Raw genomic sequence first — 19,011 nt, forward strand, 5'->3', positions numbered from 1 at the left:
TCATGAGAATTTATTGTTTTAATGTAATACAAATAACAAAATTTAATATATGATACAACATAACCAAATTATAATGTTACATATTAAACATAGTTCATACTATACAATTACGTCGTAGATGTTTCTCTTTTCTTCTCTTCTTTCTTTCTTTCTCATTCAATGAGAATCTATGAACAATTATTTTATTTGAAATTAGATTATCATGATTGTAATTATGTATTAATATAAAACAATAATAAGATAAGTTAATGTTTACATGTAATGGAAATTTTTGACTTCAATGATGAGAGAATTGAAAAAAAAAACATAAAGCATAAGCCACATCGATTATGATAATTTCACCTTAATCATATTTAAATAAATAGTTAGATTCTGAAAGAAATGTATTTTTTTGCTTAAAATGCAGTCATAATTGCATGAGTTGATGGGATACCTTTAAAATCGGTCAAGCAACAAATCTTCGGTTTCAGAAGGTGAGATTCCACCGTTATCAAGTTCCCAAAACTTTTCTGTTTAACACCAAACCATGTGATTCATGTTTTATCAACATGAATTCGACTTTACCATAATATTTTGAATTATGATTTAAATATATTAATTATACTCCACTATAGTGAATTTAAGATAATGTTTCAGTTAAAAACTGTCAAAAGGATAAAATTCAACTTCATATTTGTATGGAATGTCTGCAATAGCATTTTAACGGAAGTTCATATTCATGTACTTCAACATAGTATATTTTCTCAATAACATCTAATGTGATGTGAAATGTGAAATGTGAAATTCATAAATGATTGTTGGAGCGTAGTATCAGTGATTACAATACTAATGTTAACGGTTAGAACGATATTACCTGAGTGAGCAGGTAAAAAACAGCTTTCTCAGACAATATTATAGAGATGTTCTTTATTTATCAACAAAACATTATCTTGTTCCTCACAAGTAAAACCACAGGCAAACATGGAATCTCTTTTTACTTGGACAGTAAGCGAGCAAGAGAAGAAGAGTCAAACACAGGAGGACTACAAGTGAAGTGTTGACAAACAAGAGCCACCACTTTCTCAGAGTCTCTGTTCCGCTTAGCCATCTCAGCTACATTACTGTTATTCTCTTCCCAAAACTCCATCTCATCAGAACTCCAAGGATCTATGTGAATCACCTGCTCATCAAATAACATCACAAACTTAGGGACCAACGCAACTTAGTCGATCTCAAAGCTCGGAATCAAATTTAAAGGGCCTCTTTACCGTTTTATTAGGATCATAGACCGAGTGTGCTGCACAAAGCATGTTGTTGAGCTCAGCACAAGACTTGGAACCAACCAACACAACTTGTTTCCTCGACGGGACAGAGATCATATCCGCCGCACAGCACATCAACGGCACCGCCACAGCCAGTTCTTTCAACCTCAACTCGAAAACTGCCTGAAAAATACAACAACAAAGAGACGCATTAACAAAAAGCCTCAAAATGAATTACTGATTTGAGTTAAGTTGTTGGTTTATTTACCAGCAGACGCTGTGCAGTGGTTAGGTAAGAGTTAGCTTTCTCTCCCGCAACTATGGAAGCTAACCTGACAAGGTTGATAGCAGAAACAGAGTTCCCTGAAGGCTCTGCACCATCGTGATCTTCTTTTACACGGAGAAGAACAGATGGGTCTTGTCCTTCAGTGTTGAAGTAAGCTCCTCCTTCTCGGTCCAGATATAACTCATCCTAAAAACGTCTTTCACTTTTAATACAGTGAGAGAAACTAAACCTAGCAAAGATTTAAACTTACTTGCGTCTCTTGAAGTTCAATGGCCCATTTAAGCCAGTTGATCCCACCTCCATTCTCGTAGAGATCAAGCAAACCAGAGATCAAGAACGCATAATCGTCTAAAAACGCAGGAGCTTTGGATGGTCCCTGTCTGTAACTGTGCTGTAACCTGTGTGATTGCTCATCATACAGATTCCCTCTTATAAACAAAGCTGCTTTCTCTGCAACGTCTATGTATTCCTCTGGCTGTAAACAGAATAATAAATCAACACTTAAAGAAGGGAAACAATGAGGCAAAAGAAGCCATTCATTACCTGACTATTCACCACAGGGAAAGAGTACTTGGTGCCTTGAGGCTCAGCCCTAAGAATCTTAGAAGCTCTTGCTAAAGCCGAGATAACAAGACCGTTCCACGACACGATTATCTAAGCAATAGAAAAAACAAATCTTAAAACACTTAATAAAAAGCTGAAGAAGGCAATAAAAGAGTCTTTTACCTTATCATCTAAATGCGGTTTAGGTCTCTTTAATCTTGCATCAAAAAGCTTTCTTCTGCATTCACCCAAAATCTCCTGATACTTCTCAACGGAGAGACTAAACTTTGACGCCATGGCAGACATCTCATTCCTCTCAATCAGCACGTTCTTGCCAGCAAACTCATTGTGCGGATCACTCATGCTCGAGAGGTCGCAGTTACCAGACTTCTTAACATAGTAATGCTCCTTGAAAAGATCTGCATTCTCCCCTAGAACTTCATCGATCTTTGATACCAAACACACACAATGTCAGTACACAGAAGACAAAATCAATTCAACTGATGAGTATATGAGAGTAAAGAACCTCATCGTTGGTCCATATATAGAAAGCTCCTTCCTTCTTTCTCTTTGCGCCTTCGGATTCAAAGCTATCAGCATCTTCAGCAGAGTATATTCCACCTTCGGGTGCTATCATGTCTCTCCTCAGATAATCAAGGATGTCTCTCGCCACATAAGAATACATAACATCCTTGGTAATGATAAAACCATCTAGGTAGACATTAGCTAGCTGCCCTTGATCATATAGCATCTTCTCAAAATGTGGAACTGCACCAGAAAAATAACAAAATGAATATAGTTCAGATATTCATTTCATCTGTGTATTGGATGCTATTTGAAAGTCTCTCACCATGCCAACATTCATCGACGCTGTACCTATGGAACCCGCCTCCAATGTGATCATGCATGCCTCCATTTGCCATGCCTTGCAAGCTGAATAAAACCATGCTTTGGTCTTCATCAGCTTCACTCGTTTTTCCAGCTTCATTCAACTTTTTGGAGTGATAAAGCATCAGCTGGATCTCCACAGGCCTTGGGAATTTCGGCGCAGATCCAAATCCACCGTATCTCGAGTCATAGCTCCGAGAAAGCTTGAAACACAAAAATATTTAATGTTAGAAAGCTTCTTTGTGTTAAATGAATCAAACACACACCGGAGTGGAGACATACTTGTTTTGCACATATAGCCACAGCCGTCCGGGAAAGCCCATCTGGCAATTTATCATTACCAGCAGTTGCAGATAAAGCTTTTGAGAGTTCTTCAATAGCGTAAGTGCCACCCTTCACAAGTACATCCCTCTTAGTGTCCCACGCGTCTTTAACCTTCCTGAACCAAAGTCAAAGGAAACATGGAGAATGTGGTTGAATCACTAGAACCCTTTTTGAGCAGAGAATGCTATTAGAGTACTACAAGAGAGAGAGAAGGGGTGGTTTACGTACATGAGGAGAGTCTTGAATCCAGGTCTTCCGTAATTGTCATTTGGAGGAAAGTAGGTTCCACCCATGAGTGGCTTCAAATCAGGTGAAAGGAAGACTGAGAGTGGCCACCCTCCTCCACCGTATAGAGCCTGGACGAATGACATATAAACCTACAAGTTCCAGCAAGTGCAAGTTAAGTCCATGAACGTAATCAAGACTGATTCTTTCTATACGCTCAGAAACCGATAAAGCTTGAACTAATCCAATAAAACTATACTATGGATTTGCATCTCTCTCTCTCTGGTGTTACCCAAAGAAGCAGTGTTCTCCAATGAAGTAACGAAACATGAATGAACCAGATGGAAGAGAGAGATCAGAAACTAAGCATTCAGAGAAATGAATGAGACTTCAAATTTTAAAGGCGTCTATTCAAGAAAGCGTGATTAAAATATCATTTTGACAAGTCAGTAAATTACCTTATCCACATCAGGCCGCTCTTCTCGATCCACCTGTTGCACAAAAATGTTAAAAGATGAAGTTGGTGAAGTGTCTGAAGAGGAACCAGCTCGTGCTTCAAAACCTCATTTTATAATATACACAGTCAGAAGAGATTATTTGGAACTCTAACCTTGATACTAACGAATGAATCGTTCAAGAGTTTTGCCACTTCTTCACTTTCAAATGACTCAACTTCCATGACATGGCACCTGAAAAAGAGTTCACTGGTGGTCAATCACACATTCCGAAAATAGGAAAGACAATAATTCTTGCTCTGATCTCTACTCATTGCATCCCAAAACAAAATTATGATTTCTCAGACTACAATTCTTCATCCCAAAGACATTCGTTAAGATTCTAATACTTAACTCATTCTCCTACTTCTTCAATTCAGTAAAAGAAGAACTAAAACTCAAAACCCATAAAAGCCTACTGAATGCTCACCAATGACAGGTACTGTATCCAACTTCAAGATTCCATTTTGAAAACAAAAGGGAACCGGTTAGTATAAAAAAAAAACTAAATAATCAAGAGCCAGCAGAAGTTAAAACGATCAGTAAGGGATAAAAAAAGAGAAGTTACTTGATAAGAAAATGGGCACATCTCTCTTCCTTGCTTCTTCAAAAGCTTCTTCTCCCCATGGATACCAATCAACCTTTTGTCACATGAACCAAAAATCATTCCAAATTCAAACCAGGAAAAAAGCAAAATCGATCCTTTTGAGCTAAGAACCGGTTTATGAAGCTATGTCTACAATCCAAAAAGGTTATGGCTTAACTACTTGCAACGAAACTTCTTAATTGAAAACATTTTGAATTCAAAAATTCAAGTTACGATCAAGTCAGGAGAAAAACAATAAAAATTCGTTCCTTTTGAGCTAAGAACCGGTTAATGAAGCTATCCTGCAATCTAAACCGGTTATATGGCTTAATTACTTGCCACGAAAAACTACCTAATTGATAAACAAAGGTGTTCTTTTTTAGCCTATGTGACTTGTATGATCGATCACTAGAAAAGATGAAAACTTTATATAGAAGAGAGATAACGAGGGAGAATCGCATACGGGATTGTGCGCGTGCTGAAGGAGATAAGGACTGTGCTCAGCGGCTAAGCGATTGGTATGTTTGGGAGATGTTGTTGACGAGGTCGACGCCATGGCCAGGACCTTCCCTGATGAAATGGGTCTCGAGAGAATCGGGAAAGGAAACGAAGGACGATTTGTACGGATGGTGATTCTTCTTCTGGGTAACGAAGAAGACAGAGTTGTGACGCTGCGAGAAGCAAAGCGGTGGAGGATTGAGGAAGACAACAACAAGTGAAGACTTTTCATCAGCATTTGTGTGGGTGTAGTAGTGAAAACGACGGCGTATTAGGGTTTTGGTTTAAGTTTTGGATAAACGAGGTGAGGTTCTATTCTAGACTAGAAGATTCGCCATGCGAGCGGGGAGAGGTGTGTTCAGTTCAGACACATCTTTGCTTCTGTTGGATATTTTTATTATCTGGCACGTGCAGATAAGACAAGAACAAGGATATTGGATCTGATCGGTGGCCTACAATTTCTATTTCTTTTTTCTAAAGATCGGCAGTAAAAAAAAGTACTGTGTTTTTTTCTTCTTTTTAACCACAAAAGAAGTACTGTTATTAAAACTCGTCATCTCTTTTAGGTTTTTTTTTTTTTTGCCGTCTAAAATATTATTAAGGGAAATTGGAGCCTATAGACATGAAAAAAATGATAATTGGCAGACTAGCAGTTTAACCTAACGGATGTATACACGGCGTCTTATATACATAACTAGGTGATTTTCCCGTGCTCATGCACGGGTATAAATATTTATATAGTAAATACATTATAATATTTTATTTACACTATGATAGTTTATTAATATTTTTTAATTTTTTAATTATTCTGTTATTTATATTGTAATCAATATGCATGGTTTGTTTTAAATAGCTTTGCGTTATTTTAATTAGATTATAATTTTGGATATATAATATCTCGACTGTTTGGTTATTATTTGGATATATTATATAACATTTACTTTTTACGATTCAACTAAGATATTTTGTTATACAGATTAAAATTTTGATTAATTTTGTTATTTTTATATAGTTTGATTCTTCCCTTAAATTTGTATATATATATTTGGTCGGATTATGTATAATTTAATATATGTTTTGAAAATTAAATAGTAAAAGTAAACTAAAGTGTTGATCGGTTCAAAATTACATCTTAATTGTAATAGTTGGTTAATATATTTGTAGTATAATTTGAGAATTTCATATTTATTTAGTAAAATGTTGAGAATAAATGATAATATATTATTTTTATTTATTGTTTGACTTTGTATAAAATAATTTGGAATGATCTAGTTACTCATTTGTGGGTATATTGTGTTATATATTTCCGTTAAATTCAAGTATAACTATTTCTAATCTTATTCAACCAAATCATATTCATTGTATTCATTGCATTAGTTTGGTTTTCGTATTAGATGTGTATATATATTTATGAATTGACTATTTGTAAATAGCCTATGCCTATGTTAATTTTATAGTACTTGGTAATTTGGAATATGATAATTATCACAAATAAAATTATAAAAATATAATGATGATAGATATGAAATTGCATGAAAATATAATTGATACATTCGAAAAAGGAATATAGTTCTTTATATTAATATCATCAAGATTATTTTTCTAAAATTTCCTATTTATGAAATCAAATTATATATAAAAATTATTTTCGCTTTAAGTTTATAAATATTTTCTTTATCATACATGTTATTTGAAAAATATAAAAGGGAACATAAAAAGATTAAATTAAATTTTATTCACTAAAGATATCTTAGTTTATGCTATTTAAATTATTTTGTAATAATATGAGAAATATATTAATTTAAATAAAATGCTTAATACTTTTAAAAATATATATTATATTGTGAAGATTATTTTTAAAAAGGGAAGATTATATATTTTTTACTTTAAAATTAAGATTATTTTGTGAAATTTCTTTATTATGAATTACACTATATATAAAAGATATTTTCGTTTTTAAATTAATATATTTTCTTTATATATAGGTTATTTGAAGAAAAAAAGGAAACCTAAATAGAAAATAAAAAATAAAATAAAATAAATGTTTAATAATGATAATTAGATATATTTGATTCGTTAATGGTATCATCATAATCAACCACCGTGAGAGTTAACGTGAGCGCGACACGTAGGAAACTGACTTTTCAAATAATATTATAGAGATCAACTTATATATAATTAATAAAAACTGATATAAAACTGATAATTTTGAAAAATTATAGCTAAACATATTTATAAAATTTGTAAATATATAAGAAATTAATTATTTTACGTTTACTTTTTTATAATTTTTTTAAAATTGTATAAAATTTCGAAGATTTAAAGTAATAAAATTTGTATAGTTATAAAAATATAATTAAATAATATTTCGAAATTAGCAATGTTCATATTTGAATATTTTTATTTTAATGAGGATCTTTGAGTTATTACCATATTCTAATTTTTTTACCAAAAATATAAATCAACATAAATGTAATATATGAGTTATTACTACATAATTAATAAAAAATGATATAATACTGATAATTTTGAAAAAGTATAGCTAAAAATATTTATAAAATTTGTAAATATATAAGAAATTAATGATTTTAGGTTTATTTTTTATAAATTTTTAAAAATTCTATAAAATTTCGAAAATTTAAAGTTATAAAATTGTATAGTTATAAAAATATAATTAAATAAGACTTCGAAATTAGTAATGTTCATATTTGAATATTTTATTTTAATGAGGATCTATGAATTATTACTATATTCTAAAAAGTTTACCAAAAATATAAATCAACATAAATGTAATATATGAGTTATTACTATATTCTAAAAAAATTACCAAAAATATAAATTTACATTAAATATAGTTGTCCATGTCATATTTTTCATATGCCATGTCATCAAATTTAGTAGACATGTCACATTTTTTTTTGCGAAACTGATTCTGAAGAGGACATGTGGCAAAATCACTTCGCAAATATAGTCTAGGGGATATTACTGTGATACCCTCTCCAATTTACCGGTTCACCTGCTACAAAAAAAATCAATTATTATTGCTCCAAGTAAATCGTGTCCTCTCTCATTCCACACAACTTTTATTCTCACTTTTTTTTCTCTGTGGCTTCTGCCTTTTGATACGTCCCTGCTGCAATTCTCCTCCAACCGTACGTCTCCGCATACAATCCCGTGATTCTCTTTTCTAATCATCTCGGTGGTTCTCTATTGCATTACGGTTTTCTCAGATCTCTGACACTGCTGTAAGTTCATGCCTCTATTTCAGATCTAGTTTCCATTTCAAATGTAATAGTATTCGTAATCCACTCAATCATCGTATGTAGTATATCATCAGTTTTTTACAAGTTTGATTTGCTGGAATTGGTGTTTGGGTGTGGTTTAATTAGTAGGTTCTTAATCTACTTTATGCTTTTCATATTATTAACAAGTGAAATATTATGTGGATGTTCTTAAAAACTGGAATAGTATGATGTTCATAATATTCCACTCCATACGGAATAGTACAGTTGCGTAATATGATGTTCCATTCGTTTGCTGGTTCTTCCTCTGTTTAATTCATTATTCATTTATATATTGCATATGCTACTGTGAACCATCCTCACTCTTTCTCTATCTTTTCATTCTTCAGGTTTAGTATGGACGAGTTAGAGCTTCCATGTAGATTGTTTGAGACATGCTGTGAACCCTAACGACTGTAACTAATCTTCGATTATCTAGGTTTTTCGTGTGATAAATCTCCGAGGCGTACTGTTTGAAGATTTAACTTCCCTCGAGTAGTTAACTCACCGGAATTTAATTACTTAATTACGTTTTACCTCAATTCTCTCAGATAATGGCGGAAATAAAGTATGAAGTTGAGGATGGGTAATGGTCGGAGACGACCGAATGGTAATTTATGTGTACGTCTTCAAACACGTCTATTTTTCAGTTTTGTCCTCATCCATCAATTTCACAGAATGTTGTAAACTTGTTTATGGAAAGATTTTTTCAGTGAAATAGAAGACTATTTCTTAATATGTACATTCTATTCTACGTGAAATATCTCTGCCAATAAATAGTACAATTATATCAAATTCCATGTGCGTTCTTATAGTATACTATTTGGTTCGACAATGTTTGTAGTATGTCATATACTACTCACTGTTGATCAAATGTATTTGGGTTCACTTTTCCCCAATTAGGGTATAGTGTTCCCACATTCTATACTCTTATGACATGGTATATGTTTCAGATGAAGTGTTAAAATTTTAGCATTGTGGTTGTAAATGAAAATTTCAGGAGTTATGAATGGAAATATAATTTTATACTACTTCGGCCATGTGGAATAAAACATTAACTATATATATATGTTTTTATAAATGTGTAACGTTGATTGCTCTTTCTTCTTTCCTATGAAATAGTTGTTATACATATTTGACCATATATTACATCGATACGTGGATACATAGAGCACATCTTTACCGGGTAATGGCTAAGAGGAAGGGTATTACCGGATGATTTAGAGTGTAAATGTTAGTTTCTTTATTATGTCAAAATCATTGTTAGTCAGCTAATTTATCTGCCAAATATGGCTATTTGGCAAATAAGCCCTATTATTAATAACAAAGAACAGATTACAAAGCCCAAAACCCGGCCCAACCGAAAACTACACAAGCCCAAACAAAACGCACCGCAGCCCAAAAAAAACCAAAGACCCAACGCGCAGTCCTCCATCGCAGCACCCACGTGTTGAAACGTCAACACCAACGGGTCACGTGGCAGCGGAAGATACAACGTCATCTTCACAGGCTGTCGGTCGTCCCCGCCGGGGTCGCAACCGCTACCACGCCGAAATCGCGATTCACCCACTTCTTCCTTGGTCTGAAGTCGATGCTGGTTTATCGAAGCAGAACACTATCACCGGAACCACTGGGATGAGAACCACGACCACCGCTTCTACCCCCAACGACAAATATTGGGGTAAAAGGAAACGAGGTCACTCAAACAAGACCCGCCCTTCCAAAAGCTTCAATCGAAATCGCCGAAAGCTCCTCTGAAGTCGGCCACTACCCACCACACGAATCAACCCTATAACCACAGCTCGAACCCTTCTCCGAGAATCGAAAGCCGGCAACCACGACGGACGACGAACCAGCGCGGCCCCAGAAATATACTCCGGCAAAGCACGGCGAAGAGATCACCGGTTCTCGGAAAGCCGAAGGCGGACCACCACCAAAAAGAGACATGCATGGCCGCAAACAAAAAAAAGAAACTTTTTTACAAAAAAAAAGGAGAGATCGTGGCCGGACCGGCGACGACGAGAACCGAACCCGCCGGCCGAAAGCTACGTTTGCGGTGATTGTTACTTTAGAGAGAAGTCAGAGGTTTTTTCTCTCTCTCCTTATCTTCCTCTATTCATCTCTTTTAGGTTTTCAGTGACTCCACATTTTTCGATTTAATTCTTTTTCCTGTAAACTCGATATTTTACGATTATAAGATTTGGCGAAGAATAAATTTGTTTTATGTATTACTGAAATAAAATGAAGAAATAATAAGAAAAATATGCTAAATTTTTAAAATTAAATCTCTTAAATAGTGTATATATTCAGAAATATCACATTTTCCCGTTTTTGAGAAAGAAATGTCACACTTTTTCACTTTCATGTTTGTAAAATCACCACAAATCTAATGTCTTTAGTAAAAAAAAATTACCACAAATCCAAATGAAGAACAAAGAATAAATTTTAAATATAATTTTGATCATTAATAATTTAAAATTATTTTTATCAATAATAGTAAACTACTTTTGTTTTGTTGTTTATGTTTAAAACTAACTATTTAAAAACTAATAATATAGAAATGAGTCAGATACTATTTTTCTTGACCCTTCAAGAAAAAAATACACTAAAATAGTGATGATTCAAAATAAATGTAAAAACATATTTATACTTAAATAATTATTTGGTATACATTAAATTAGATATTATTTTTAAAAATACATTTAATAAAAGATAATTAAATATTTAAATTTATGGTTTAGTGATTATTGTTTAGGCTTCAGTATTTAACAGATGTGATTGAGTTTATAAATTCTATAAATAATGCTTAAACATTTGTAAATGATTAGAAGAATTAATTATATTTTTCATAAAAGTTTAAGATATTTTATGAAAATAGTTATGATTTAAAAATAAATACAAAAAGTAATATCAACTTTGAGGTAAAGTTGTAGTTCTTTCATGAAAAACTTGATTGAATTGCACTGAATTATATATCAATTTTAAAAATACACTTAGCCAAAAAATACCTTAACATTTAAATTTATGATTCAGCGATTATTATGTAGGATAATCTATTTATTTTAATCCTGCCAATTGGATCTTCGCACCGTTTTCTATACAGTAAACTACTACTAATAAACAAAAAATAAACAAATATGAAAGCATGTGTGACCTGTGGTTGCTCCATAAATAATTGGATTTAAGAATTAAGAATCATATACACACACAGACTACATGTGATGATTGGTGAAACTAATTATGATTAACGCAACCAACTAAATTAGTGAGCTACACAGGCTACGTAGCCGGAGGTTGCACATGGGTGCAAGCTCAACTCTATTAATGGTCTCACATGGCCTCTGTCTCTCTTCTCTTTGTCACACTACTCTCTGTCACGCTTTATATAAATATCAAAAGTTTCATTCTTTGGGATCAATCTCAAACCTTTCTTCCCTCTCTCTCTGACTCTGTTCTGATGGATCGTCGATTCCCATTTAAGGTTCTCGAGCATATCTTCTCCTTCGTTGATTCTAACGAGGACCGGAACTCTGTTTCTCTGGTCTGCAAGTCATGGTTCGAGACAGAGAGGCGAACTAGGAAACGTGTCTTTGTCGGAAACTGTTACGCGGTTAGTCCTCTGAAGGTTGCACGGCGGTTCCCAAAGATGAGGTCTCTGACTCTGAAAGGGAAGCCACACTTCGCCGACTACAACTTGGTTCCTGACGGTTGGGGTGGCTATGCTTGGCCGTGGATTGAAGCTATGGCGGCGAGAAGACCGTTGCTTGAAGAGATCAGGTTGAAGAGAATGGTGGTGACTGATGAGTGCTTGGAGAAGATCGCTGCTTCGTTTAGAGACTTTAAATCCCTTGTCTTGACTTCTTGTGAGGGTTTCTCCACTGATGGTATTGCAGCCATTGCATCAACTTGCAGGTTTGGTTCCAAACAAAACACAACAAAACTTTCTTTGTTAGCATTAAATGGAATCTTGTGGTAACAACTAGGCATGAGCATTGCAGATATAAGTTCAGATGTGGGTAGTTCGGATAGGTTTTAGGATCCATTTAGGAACCTCCATTGTTCAAATGGAACAGTTTTGGGTTCGGGTCAGTTTTAGTATTAAAAAAGGAATCAGTTAATATCCAAGAAAATTCAATTTAGTTCCGTTATTTTGAATTATATATCGTGTATTTTTAAGTAAAATAACGTGTGCATTCAAATTATTTTGGATAATCACATAATTTTGGTTACCTCGGACAAAAATATTCAAAATTTATCAATAATTTAGTAGTTCAAATAATTTTGGATAATTCAGTTTTTTGAAATACTAAATTTTTAAATTATTCTTACATATATCTGGTTATTTATAGATATATAATTAATATTTATATATATTCAAATATCTATTCGGTTTCGGTTTCGGTTTCGGTTTCGGTTTTGTGACTATTTGGAAGTTGTGGTTTGGTTTTCCGTATATTGGGTAAAAGGCCTAGTACAACAACTTTTTGTCTGTTGTCTGAAACAGAAAACTGAGAAACCTGGAACTGCGAGAGTGCATAGTCGATGACCTAGGAGGAGACTGGCTTAGCTACTTCCCTGAAACTTCGACTTCTCTTGTCTCTCTAGACTTCTCTTGTTTAGACTCAGAGGTTAAACTCTCGGACTTGGAGCGTCTCCTGAGCAGGTCTCCAAACCTCAAGTCTCTAAAGCTGAACCGGTCCGTGACACTAGACGTTCTCGAGAGCTTGCTTCGTCGAGCTCCGCAGCTGGTTGAGCTTGGCACAGGATCTTTCTCAGATGAGCTGGATCCAGAAGAGATTTCAAAGTTAACAAAAGCTTTGTCAGAGTTGAAACAACTTAAGAGCTTATCTGGTCTTTGGGATCTCCTCCCTGAGTATATTCCAGTTCTTTACTCTGTTTGTCCTCGTCTTACTTCGTTGAACTTGAGCTATGCTACTGTCCAAATGCCTGACCTTATCGATCTTCTTAGTCGATGCTCGAAATTGCAGAAGCTATGGGTAAGTATCCTGCAATTTGATTCTTGCTACTTGGTTTCTTGATACTAAATGAGACATTTTCTTACAGGTAATGGACTTGATAGAGGACAAAGGTCTCAAAACCGTTGCCTTGTGCTGCAAGGAACTGCGGGAACTAAGGGTGTTCCCATCAGGAGCAGATCTAGATGAAACAGACGTGACTCTCACGGAACAAGGTCTGGTCTCTGTGTCTGAGGGCTGTCAAAAGCTTGAGTCTGTTCTCTACTTCTGCGTCCAGTTTACAAACGCAGCTTTGGTTTCCATTGCAAAGAACCGTCCAAATTTCAGATGCTTCCGTCTCTGCGTGATGGAGCCGTTTGCTCCTGACTACAGAACACAGCAGCCACTTGACGAAGGATTCAAAGCCATAGTTGAGAGATGCAAGGATCTTCGAAGACTCTCTGTCTCTGGTCTCCTCACTGACAAGGCCTTTGAATACATTGGAGTACACGCCAAGAAGCTAAGGATGCTGTCGATAGCATTTGCTGGAGACAGTGATTTGATGCTACACCACTTGTTGTCTGGATGTGAGAGTTTAAAGAAGCTGGAGATAAGAGATTGCCCCTTTGGAGACACTGCGCTGCTCGAGAACGCCGCTAAACTTGAAACCATGCGATCCCTTTGGATGTCTTCTTGCTTTGTGAGTTTTGGTGCTTGCAAGCAATTGAGTCAAAAGATGCCAAGGCTAAATGTTGAAGTCATTGATGAGCATCCTCCAAAGACAAGACCTGATAGCTCTCCTGTTGAGAGGATATACATATATAGAACAGTCGCTGGACCGAGGTTGGATACGCCTGAGTTTGTGTGGACAATACACAAGAAACCTGAGGTTGGAGTTTCACGTTTAGCTATACGGTGAAGTTGCTGCTTCAGTATTATGCTCTTTCATATCGACTTTTTGCAGAAAAATGTTGTGGGAGATTCGTCTTCCATATATGTTCGTTTTTTCTTTCATATTGTTTTTTCACTAAGAGTGTTAGAATCATTTCATTAGTTTTGTACTCTGTTAAACAAAAGCTTTTGTTGTCTTTGTACTAAAAGTGTCTGGAATAAGAGAAACTCTCACTTTGTGAGATTTATATATTCATCAGTTGTTGTAAACAGTAGCAAACACAATGTGCTGATACTTGTTACCTGAAGCTAACACAGTTAGCACAATAGGAACCAGTAGTAATATATCACTAGCTAGCAAGAACTAGATCAGTTCTTTCGATGTTACCTTTTGCGTTTTTTCAGTTTTTGTTTACTTGTTTTCTTAGAATTCTGTTTGAAGGTTAATGTGCTTTTTGTATTAATAGGATTCATTGAAGACTTTACATATACACCATACTTTTATCTCCACGTAACACACGAGTTCAAAACTCTGCTATCTAGTGATTTATTTCTTCTTACCAAGTGAGCTTGAACTGGAATAAACGCTTTTATTAAAAGAAAAAAAGCATGCTGTCATTTGTCTTTTCAGAACTAGAATACAAAAAACATATATATTCCGCCACCGGATTTGAACCGGGGTTTCATCAATTTGAATTAACCGGCACAGCGGATCTGTTGGTATTAGTTTTGATATCTGTACATTATAGCAAACCTAAATTTGGTTGCTCATGATATCATTATTTTCTTTAAAACTCAAATGAAGTTTATACTTAATCAGTAAGCCCTTTTTCAAAAAAAAAGAAAAAATTTATACTTTAATCTCTAATCAACTGGCTACAGTTTCATATAGATAGAGCACGAGAGGAAATCATACGAATGCACAATTTGTTTTATTATATTGAGCCGAACCTGGCTAAACTAATACCCCAAAAAAGGAATTATACAAGTTCAAAAATTTTCCTTATATTGATGGTTTTTTCATTATACCCTGTCAGCTTAAACCAGAATAATCGGACATAAAATACAGCAAAAACATATTTTCCGCTGCCGGGCTTTGAACCCGGATTTCATCCATTTGAAATTAACCGGTGTGCTACAACGGATCCGTTGGTTGATACCTTCCAAAAGAAAATATAATCTCAAACACAAATGTTTCGGGAGAGGCCCATGAGAAAGGATGCTAAAAGGACCCAGAATTGATAGTTGTACTCTACACATACATTTGTGATCAAAATATGACGTCATCTTATCTTCCTCACTCGATTTAACTCCACCCCAACCAAAGAAAGTTTCCGAGAAAATCAGCAAAGTGAGACAATATAGAGCACGAGAAGGAAGGAAAGAATGAGCTCATGGGTTTGCTCTTACGTGACTCGAAACCTGGTAACCGCCGATCATCCACATCCTTTCTCATCATCATCCCAACAATTTGGTTCTCCGCCACGTAGAGCATCCGTCAGGTTACCCTTAACACCTACGCCGAAGTTTCGGCTACTTAAACTCCGAAAGTTCCAATCTTTATCGTCGACCCACGAAGGAGAAGAAGACTCCGAGTCAGTCGTGCAAACCCTCAAGATTCCAGACGAGTGGTTGCTCCCTTCCAAGGCCATCGAGGTGCTCACTCGAACGCTCCTCTTTTAGGGTCTCTCTGTTTGTTTACTCATGAAGTTGCTTACTTTCCCAATAATAGCAAAAAGTTTCTCTGTTTCTGGTTCTCTGTTTATTCATAATTATCTTTGACGTGTTTGATCAGGAATCTGAATGGTTGAGAGTAACTCTACACAAGTGGTTGGACGATGAGTATTGCCCTGAGCCGACCAATGTGGAGATCAGTAATGTCGCTGCAAAGTCTCTCTACACTTCACTCTTAGAGAAAGAAACTGACATGGGAGTGATTTTGCTCAAGATGGCTCAAGACTTAACCTCAATTTCATATCAAGAAAGCTTCCACGGAGCTTTCACATCCGCAAACGCAGCTATAAATTTGATTGTAGAGAGAGTAGAATCATAGTTTTAGTTTTAAGAAACCATTAAAGAAGGTTTCAAGAACAGTGTCTTTTGTTTTGTAAAAGAGTTATGAATAATAATATTAAACTTGATCAGGTGCAGGGAAATCTAAACTCTTTACAGTTGTGAATCCACCATCTACCACCAGGTTATGCCCATTTACATACTTCGAATCATCTGACGCGAGGTAAACCGCTGCGTTAGCTACATCCACCGGTTCGCAAACCTCTCCGTTCAACACGCCTGTGCCGTGCACTATCTGGATCAGCCTCGAGTCGTCGAGGTTAGGGTACATCTGCCGCATCTCGTCCATCACGAATGGTGTCGTGATTGCGAATGGGGAAATGCAGTTGACTCTGATCCTGTGCCTGCATAGCTCTGAAGCTGTTGACCTCACGATACCGATAACCGCAGATTTCGAGACGCTGTAAGTGTGTTGAGCTAAACCTCCCATCATCCCCGTCACACTCCCTGCGCAAATGATGGATCCTGAGTTACGTGGGATCATCACACGAGCTGCGTGTTTGATTCCTGCTATGACTCCACGAACATTTGTGTTGATTACCTGCAAAAACATTTAAAAAAGAACCTGATATCATAAAACTAACTGTCCCTAGACCTAGAGAATCAGTACGTTGTATGTTCATTACCTTGTCGAAAGCATTGAGATCAAGATCGACGATACTAGGAGGAGTTTTGCAGGGGATACCAGCATTGTTGTACATAATGTCAAGCTTTGTGTGTAGCGAAACAGCGAAGTCAACTGCGTTTGCGATGTCTGATTCTTTGGTCACGTCGCAGAGACAAAACGCTGCGTTTGGACCGAGCTCTTGCTCGGTCTCTTTCCCCAGCTGCGGTTGGATGTCTGCAATGACAACTTTGGCTCCATGGCTGATGAACTTTCCGGCTGTTGCTTTGCCAATCCCACTTGCTCCTCCTGTGATGAGCGCTACTTTGCCTTCTAGCTTCCTATTACGAATGTGTTACAAACTATATATTATGATTTACTATTATGCAAGACTTCTCGTATAAAACTAAGTATTCAAACAAGTTTTTTTTTAAGTTCGTATGTTAAAAAATGGCTTGCAGACTGGTTGGAATCCGGCAATCCAGTATTAAAAAATCTAAATTATCAAAATAGAAAACACCGAAACCACCGGCTATAGGAATCCAAACCAATTAAACCATATCAGTCAAGCTGAAACATAACAACTTTAACTTATTTTCAAACATGCTTGGAGATTTTTCTTTTAAATATATAGTAACCACAAACTTGTTTCTGTTTTATTTTCTTTCTTTTCTAAGTGCTAAAACTTTGTGGTTCAACTTATGTTTAATTAATCTTTTGTTTCTGTTTTATTTTCTTTCCTTGCTAAGTGCTAACACATTTGACATTTCTTAGCTGGAAGAAAGAAGAAAAGCATTCTAACTTCAAGATAAGGTTTTCTTGAAGAAGACAAATGAAAGCAACTCAACTTGTAATATCAAATTATTTAACATATTGACAATCACAACAAAGACATAAATATATATTGAGATTATGGCCTTTGATTTGTTAAAGTCACAAACCTCTCAACTTTACAATGAATAAATAAGATCCATTTGGTTTTAAAAAATAAAACAGAACATGTTATGCAAGGTATCTCTATCTATTATTGCATTGACTACTAATAAACCTATAGTTATACATATAACTTTGTGTGGTTCAATTAAATATAAGATTCTTTGACACATGAAGTAAAATAAAGAGGTCAACAGTTCAGATTCTCTGAAAAAATGGGAATAAGATGGGGGCTTGCCTTGAGCTTGAATGAGATGATGCAGAAGAGGAGATTCCCTTGATGACGAAGCTTTTGCCCACATACAATATCTTGATCAATGCATGTCTTCTATTCAGATATGGAAAAAGAAAAAAATCAGAATACAAATAGTGTTCCTTGTTAAAAGCTGCAGAAATGGAGAAAGGGGTACATGAAAAAGAGGTTGACCTAATCTGAAACATGTCTTCTGTATTGCTCCGAGATAGATCAGTCTTTGTCGTTTTCAAACTTTTAACTTCGAGTTCTGAGATGGGTTTCTGTGTTTGTTTATAGAGTTGATATATATAGAGTAACAGAGAAACAGAGAGAATACATAAAGGGGGTGGGCTTTAAGGAGAGAGAGAAAGGTGGATTCTTGAAGGATAGAGAAGGAGACAAAGAAAAGAGAATCTAATGGGGCTGTTGGTGACCAGTAGCATTCTCGCATGCATATGTTTTTGTAAAAAGTTTGATCCTTGTTTTTTGTCAATAACGACAAAAAGAAAGAAATTGTTTTAGTAGTCAAGCATGTGTTGATTTCTTACCAACATAAGATATTAAGATATAATAGCTTAATAGGCTGAGGGTAATCTTTGAACTACAGATCTTAATCCTTAATATACTTTCATAGTATTTCAGTGTTCTAATAATATCCATAACCGAAATGACTTGTCTGAAAACTGTTTTAGGCGTCATCTAAGACGACATGTAAACTTCAGCGTCTAATTATCAGCTATCGATTTTTTGAACTTTTTTTATTTTCTATTCTTTTTGTCATAACATTTTCTCTAAATTCATTAATTGATTAAATGAGTTTTTTGGGTCTCAATTCTACATATAAAAGATTTTTGAGGACGTCAGGAAAAACTATAAAACATATGATGCTTGTGGCATGCATGTGTTGGTGCTTATTATGAGCTGTCTGTAAGTTTGTTAATGAATTATATCTTT

General features: G+C 35.2%; 4 protein-coding genes across 6 annotated transcripts; 2 read left to right on the plus strand and 2 right to left on the minus strand.

Annotated features, from left to right (window-relative positions):
* Nucleotides 1–764: 764 nt before the first annotated feature.
* On the minus strand, nucleotides 765–5,460 carry LOC108828435 (uncharacterized). 2 transcript variants are annotated; one of them, XM_018602131.2, is made up of 15 exons: nucleotides 5,051–5,460; nucleotides 4,570–4,642; nucleotides 4,432–4,453; nucleotides 4,118–4,196; nucleotides 3,966–3,998; nucleotides 3,511–3,659; nucleotides 3,241–3,397; nucleotides 2,921–3,161; nucleotides 2,597–2,838; nucleotides 2,254–2,517; nucleotides 2,071–2,181; nucleotides 1,778–2,002; nucleotides 1,510–1,713; nucleotides 1,248–1,424; nucleotides 765–1,159 (listed from the first exon to the last, which is right to left on the minus strand). In XM_018602131.2, the coding sequence occupies exons 1-15, from the start codon at nucleotides 5,321–5,323 to the stop codon at nucleotides 974–976; spliced, it is 2,436 nt and encodes an 811-aa protein (XP_018457633.1). In that variant the 5' UTR covers nucleotides 5,324–5,460; the 3' UTR covers nucleotides 765–973. The 2 variants fall into 2 exon arrangements, with proteins under 2 accessions (XP_018457633.1, XP_018457634.1); XM_018602132.2 differs by lacking the exons at nucleotides 4,432–4,453; nucleotides 5,051–5,460 and having other exon boundaries at nucleotides 4,570–4,611.
* Nucleotides 5,461–11,513: 6,053 nt separating this feature from the next.
* Nucleotides 11,514–14,464, plus strand: LOC108825013 (GRR1-like protein 1). Its single transcript, XM_056994319.1, has 3 exons — nucleotides 11,514–12,278; nucleotides 12,871–13,363; nucleotides 13,431–14,464. Exons 1-3 carry the CDS (start codon nucleotides 11,701–11,703, stop codon nucleotides 14,238–14,240), a joined length of 1,881 nt encoding a protein of 626 aa, XP_056850299.1. The 5' UTR covers nucleotides 11,514–11,700; the 3' UTR covers nucleotides 14,241–14,464.
* Nucleotides 14,465–15,473: 1,009 nt separating this feature from the next.
* Nucleotides 15,474–16,356, plus strand: LOC108828589 (uncharacterized). The gene is made up of 2 exons (XM_018602328.2): nucleotides 15,474–15,868; nucleotides 16,008–16,356. The coding sequence occupies exons 1-2, from the start codon at nucleotides 15,599–15,601 to the stop codon at nucleotides 16,263–16,265; spliced, it is 528 nt and encodes a 175-aa protein (XP_018457830.1). The 5' UTR covers nucleotides 15,474–15,598; the 3' UTR covers nucleotides 16,266–16,356.
* Nucleotides 16,162–18,484, minus strand: LOC108828586 (zerumbone synthase). Of its 2 annotated transcripts, none has more exons than XM_018602326.2 (4): nucleotides 18,250–18,484; nucleotides 18,061–18,147; nucleotides 16,912–17,230; nucleotides 16,162–16,826 (listed from the first exon to the last, which is right to left on the minus strand). In XM_018602326.2, exons 1-4 carry the CDS (start codon nucleotides 18,261–18,263, stop codon nucleotides 16,344–16,346), a joined length of 903 nt encoding a protein of 300 aa, XP_018457828.1. In that variant the 5' UTR covers nucleotides 18,264–18,484; the 3' UTR covers nucleotides 16,162–16,343. The 2 variants fall into 2 exon arrangements, with proteins under 2 accessions (XP_018457828.1, XP_056849469.1); XM_056993489.1 differs by having other exon boundaries at nucleotides 18,061–18,150; nucleotides 18,250–18,482.
* Between the last annotated feature and the right edge of the window lie 527 nt (nucleotides 18,485–19,011).

The sequence above is a fragment of the Raphanus sativus genome, chromosome 9 (genome assembly GCF_000801105.2).
Source record: "Raphanus sativus cultivar WK10039 chromosome 9, ASM80110v3, whole genome shotgun sequence".
Lineage (NCBI taxonomy): Eukaryota > Viridiplantae > Streptophyta > Magnoliopsida > Brassicales > Brassicaceae > Raphanus > Raphanus sativus.

Excerpts from the sequence above, each read along its gene's own strand:
- LOC108828435 (XM_018602131.2), bottom strand. The coding sequence starts at position 5,323 with ATGCTGATGAAAAGTCTTCACTTGTTGTTGTCTTCCTCAATCCTCCAC. Across the intron at positions 2,182-2,253 it reads AACCGCATTTAGATGATAAG|ATAATCGTGTCGTGGAACGG; the intron begins GTAAAAGACTCT and ends TCTATTGCTTAG. Across the intron at positions 2,003-2,070 it reads TCCCTGTGGTGAATAGTCAG|CCAGAGGAATACATAGACGT; the intron begins GTAATGAATGGC and ends TTCTGTTTACAG.
- LOC108825013 (XM_056994319.1), top strand. The coding sequence starts at position 11,701 with ATGGCCTCTGTCTCTCTTCTCTTTGTCACACTACTCTCTGTCACGCTT. Across the intron at positions 12,279-12,870 it reads GCCATTGCATCAACTTGCAG|AAAACTGAGAAACCTGGAAC; the intron begins GTTTGGTTCCAA and ends TGTCTGAAACAG. Across the intron at positions 13,364-13,430 it reads CGAAATTGCAGAAGCTATGG|GTAATGGACTTGATAGAGGA; the intron begins GTAAGTATCCTG and ends ATTTTCTTACAG.
- LOC108828589 (XM_018602328.2), top strand. The coding sequence starts at position 15,599 with ATGAGCTCATGGGTTTGCTCTTACGTGACTCGAAACCTGGTAACCGCC. Across the intron at positions 15,869-16,007 it reads TCCCTTCCAAGGCCATCGAG|GAATCTGAATGGTTGAGAGT; the intron begins GTGCTCACTCGA and ends GTGTTTGATCAG.
- LOC108828586 (XM_056993489.1), bottom strand. Across the intron at positions 17,231-18,060 it reads TCATCTCATTCAAGCTCAAG|GAAGCTAGAAGGCAAAGTAG; the intron begins GCAAGCCCCCAT and ends CATTCGTAATAG. Across the intron at positions 16,827-16,911 it reads ATCTCAATGCTTTCGACAAG|GTAATCAACACAAATGTTCG; the intron begins GTAATGAACATA and ends ATGTTTTTGCAG.